This window comes from Hordeum vulgare, chromosome 4H (assembly GCF_904849725.1).
Source record: "Hordeum vulgare subsp. vulgare chromosome 4H, MorexV3_pseudomolecules_assembly, whole genome shotgun sequence".
NCBI classification, from domain to species: domain Eukaryota; kingdom Viridiplantae; phylum Streptophyta; class Magnoliopsida; order Poales; family Poaceae; genus Hordeum; species Hordeum vulgare.
The window spans coordinates 71,659,548-71,664,197 of NC_058521.1; the positions used below are offsets into that span (position 1 = coordinate 71,659,548).

Consider the following 4,650-nt stretch of genomic DNA (forward strand, 5'->3'; position numbering starts at 1 on the left):
GAGATGAATTTTCTATGATCTATATAGTCTTTGAAAAATTGAAAGGAGTTATACCAAAAATGATTAAACTGCGCTCTCTGGGCTGGATAGGCAGTGGACCAGCCCAGTAGCTTGGTCGGGCAAGACAGAGGCAACAGGGAAGGCATACCTAGGGAAGTACGCTTTCCTTGGGCGGAGGCGTCCATCAGCACACTTCGTGTCCACCTAAAAAAATTCAAGTGTGTCCCGAGGCGGAGCCATGGCGGCCATGAGGAGGATGCTGAGCTTTGGGGCTCAAGGGGCTTTGTCAGGGTGTCCCTGGGAGTGAGAGGGGTGGCCTAGGGCGCGAGGGTGCGCTTGAAGGAAGGTAGAAATAGGGGCGGCACGAAGAGCCTCGGGTGGTCGCCGGATGCGCTCTAGCGCGGGGAGCACGCGTGCTATAGCCGTCTTGGTAGCTTCTTGGCATCGGGGAGGAGTGTGGGAGGTTGAGGGAGGCTTTGTGGCGCGCATGGGCAACCTGCGGCATCCTGCCACGAGCTACAGAACAAGTGAACGCGACAGAGCAACGTTTCTGAATGTCAGCGGAGTGGTCACCACGCCCACTTATCTCCACATCATAATTATGGTCGGCCAAAGATGTCTGGCATGCAAGGCATGCGTGCAGGAGAGTGATGGAGGAGTTTGGTCTCATATGAGACAGTGTAGGTGGGTTTTCATCTGTGTTTAAGTTTGCAACATAAAACTTGGGGCTAGAAAAAAGTGTTTTTACTAGGGGGTACTTGGGATGAAACCATGTCTAGTAGCCCTGGCTATGCAAGAACTTCAAGACTATCAGGTTTTAGTTCATGCAAATTAATTCTCAGTAATGCACCGCTTGGTGTCATGACATTATTTGAGTATTATAGCATGTCCAATAAGTATATATGATTGTGAAAGAGATTATTTAATACGGACGTGTCTACAGACGGGGATGTAGATACGAATCATAATGGGACAATTCATACGCTCAAGCGAACGAGCCTGTGATTGCATGCTTGCATTATATTTGCTGGATTTATTTTAGGATTTACGGCGATGCATATTTAATGGAAGAAGATATTTTCGTTGATGATAAGGTGCCTATAATAACTTTGTAAATTTTAAAATGATATGTCGACTCAGTCTTCTGAAGACATATAGACATATAGGACGTACGTGCGTTTGTACGGTGACTTGTGTTTAAAAAGAAAACTCATGCCGTGAAGCCGGTTCTGGTCGAACCCAGCCGCGCAGGAAGAAGAGTGTGCGCCTGCCCCTGCCTCTCCGACTTTTCCCCAATCCTCATTTCGAAGACTCTCCCCCAATCCCCACCCAAAACCCTCGCTTCCGCTCCGCTCCGCCGTCCAGTCGTCCACCATGGCGCCGTCACTCCCGCCCCCACCGCTGATCGACGACGTCATCGACGAGATCCTCCTCCGCCTCCCGCCGGATGAGCCCGAGCACCTCTTCCGCGCCGCCCTCGTCTGCAAGACGTGGCTCCGCATCCTCTGCGACCCCGGCTTCCTCCGCCGCTACCGCACCTCCCACGGCACCCCTCCCCTCCTCGGCCTCCTCCACAGGCTCCAGGTCCTCCAAGGACGCCCCGAGCGCCGCTTCGCCTCTACCACATCGATGCCGGACTTCCCCCACCCGGGCAACGGCGAGCCCTGGGAGCGCGCCCTCGACTGCCGCCACGGCCGCGTCCTCATGTATATGAGGACGGATGACAAGGCCTACCTCGTCTGGGATCCCGTCACGGGCGAGCGCCACGGCGTGCCATCGCCGGACATCGATTGGCTGATCGAGTCTGCGGTGGTGCTCTGTGCCGCCGACGGCTGCGACCACCTCGACTGCCACGGCGGCCCCTTCCGCGTGGTCTTCGCGGCCACCCACGACTACAAAGATACCATATTTGCGAGCGTCTACTCATCAGAGACGGGTGTGTGGAGCGAGCCTGTGTGTCTTGACAAGAGCTGTGAAGTCTATGCCCAGCATATGCGAGAGGGGCTTGCAGATAGAGCATACTACATACCCTATCTCCAGCCTAGGCGAGGCACCCTTGTTGGAGATGCAGTCTACTTCACAGTTCGGTGGGGTAATCCAATCGTCAAGTATGACTTGGGCAAGAATTGCTTATCCATGATTGAGCCACCGGCAGAGGACGTGTACGACGTTGCCCTCATGGCCATGGAGAACAGTTCACTTGGCTTTGCCTGCATACGGGGCTCCAGTCTTTATATGTGGTCAAGGAAGGTGGATACAGAAGAAGCTGCTGATTGGGTACAATACAGGGTCCTCGAGCTGGAGAAAACAATTCCTGTTGCCAATCCTCCTGATGACAAACCATTTGTGGCCGGCTTTGCGGAGGGTGTGGGTGTCATTTTCATTAGCACATGTGTTGGCTTATTTATGATCAAGCTCAGTTCTGGGCAGCTTAAGAAGGTTGGCGAGTCTGGGGAATACTTTAGCGTCCTGCCCTACATGAGCTTCTACACTCCAGGTATCATACTGGCCCTTGCATGGTGGTCATGTATTATCTGGACAGCTTCTGTATGTTCGCTTAGATAGTTGGTTCTGGTTCTTCGACAATTATCGGTACATTTTTGTTAATGCTAGTGAAAAATGAATATGTGGCACGGGGAAACAGCATGTAATTTTTCTTTCATATTCTAGTTGTTAAGGGCCATGATATGCATCAGTACTATTGCTAAATGCACACTCAAACTTCATGGTCTTGTATTATCCTGCAACCTTGCTTCAGATTTTCTTTTTGTAATCTCTTCTGTTTTCTAGCATAACTGTAGATCTTTTTCACATCAGACGGTCTTGTAACCTTCAGAATTAGTACCAGCACATACCTCACCGAAGTGAAATACTGAGTTGAACTGTTGGTTATTAGTTTTGTGTATGTTATCTTTTCAGATCATGGCACATTGTTATTGTTATGACTAACTGATCTCTGAGTATTTTCCTTTATGTTCAGTGGTTTACATACAGATAGTGCAAGTCCTATAATCGATTGTCTGCGTTTCTATGTCGAAATTATCCTGGTCGTCTTGAAAAGTTTTCAATGTGTCAGGCATATCTTAGTTTATGCTTGGATAGTGCTTGGTTTGGCTACTTGGAACTAAATTTAAGTGTAGTCTATGTTGTTTCTCTTTACTTGAATATGATGTTCAGTGTTGGTATCGTCTTCAAAAGGGCTAAGTACCATTATCAGACGTTTTGGACTTACAATTGGAGATACAGAGATCCAAGTTGTCATTTAGTCTCACCATAAAACATTTACCATCTGTAAATCAACTGTAAATAACCGATTTTAGTTTAACAGCCGTGTAACTCAAATGTTTTACACTTGTATTGCAAACATGGAAAGGTATTGCCAAGGACTCAAGGTATGCTGTCCTAAAATAAAATGTACCACTCATAAAATTGTTTCCTTCTTTTCGCTAGAGCCGTTTATTGGTCAAGTAGAGGGTGAAGCATGAACTTGCTTCTAGGATAAAATGGAGATTGCTAAATAATTGAATAAATATGTTGATATGATATTGTCTTGTTGCCTTGCTTTCGAATTCTTGAAAAACTGTATGTTACTTTCTGGCATAGCTGAAGTTGATATCTGAAATCCATTCCTGTAATCTTTTGAAAACACAACAAGTACATGGCACAGCAAATAATTAATTCTTAAGTTGCTTATGAGTTTGTTCTTGGAATGTTTACAGATCGTGGCAGGTTGTTGTCGCTAGCAAGGACTAACTGATCGCTGATGTGCCGCGCAGCAGTGGTACGATGCATAATGGACACAACCATCGTCCGGAGTGTACTGCTGTTGCCTTTTTTTGGAGCTACTACTATCAAGTTGGTCTGCTTTCTTTAGCCGTAACTAAGCATGATGATTGCAAGTTTGGTTGTTCTTGTTCAATTCACCCTGATCATGCAACCGGTCAGACCAGAGACTTGTATTTCAGTTTACTATGTTGCCTTCTTATCTGTTGAGCAGTTTGAGTAGGAGTGGTGCAAGTCATCATGTTCAATTTGTGTTTATGCCGTGAATTAGCCCTGATTATGTCGACCACAAAGCTGTACTTCTGTTGGATATGTCGGGCTGACATATTTGAATTACTTTTTGGTTAAATGCCTGAATCTGCCATATAAACTGAACTTATGTGGGCTTCCAATTTCTGAAAGAAAAAAAAAGTGTCATTCAGTATTGGTCTCTTGCCATGAAGAATGTTTGTCTTCTGTAGGAATGTTATACTGTCATAAGAAGCAGCCTTGTTTTCTCCTCTGGTTTTATAAATATGGGCCCAAGTAACCTGGAGTTCATGTTTCTTCCTTCCCACTTTCACTGTTATGTTACAATGCCTAATCGTTGATTCCTTTACTCTGTTCTTTGATAAAGAGAAATTCATAATACTCTGTAATGTGTTGTGAGTCGTGCTGATTACTGAGCACCTACACGAACATGGTGAGCTCTAATTTTTCTTTTTGAAAGTTCCAGCAATTGCTGGCAGTTTCATTGATAGCAGAAAGCAATGGGAAATACAAAGTGGGATGATGATCCTAGGATCCGGGTTGGCTGACCACAGCTCGGTCAATTCCTCCCGCATAGGAAATACAAGGTCGGTGTCTCGTCAATTCCTCCCCCATAGA

The 4,650-nt window shown here is 46.5% G+C and overlaps 1 protein-coding gene across 1 annotated transcript; it reads left to right on the forward strand.

The window, feature by feature from the left end:
- Positions 1 to 1,268: 1,268 nt before the first annotated feature.
- On the forward strand, positions 1,269 to 4,207 carry LOC123447921. Its single transcript, XM_045124645.1, has 2 exons — positions 1,269 to 2,497; positions 3,720 to 4,207. Exons 1-2 carry the CDS (start codon positions 1,375 to 1,377, stop codon positions 3,755 to 3,757), a joined length of 1,161 nt encoding a protein of 386 aa, XP_044980580.1. The 5' UTR covers positions 1,269 to 1,374; the 3' UTR covers positions 3,758 to 4,207.
- The last annotated feature ends 443 nt before the right edge of the window (positions 4,208 to 4,650 follow it).

Coding starts and splice junctions, on each gene's coding strand:
- LOC123447921 (XM_045124645.1), top strand. CDS start 1,375: ATGGCGCCGTCACTCCCGCCCCCACCGCTGATCGACGACGTCATCGAC. Junction 2,498..3,719: donor CATGAGCTTCTACACTCCAG/GTATCATACTGG, acceptor GAATGTTTACAG/ATCGTGGCAGGTTGTTGTCG.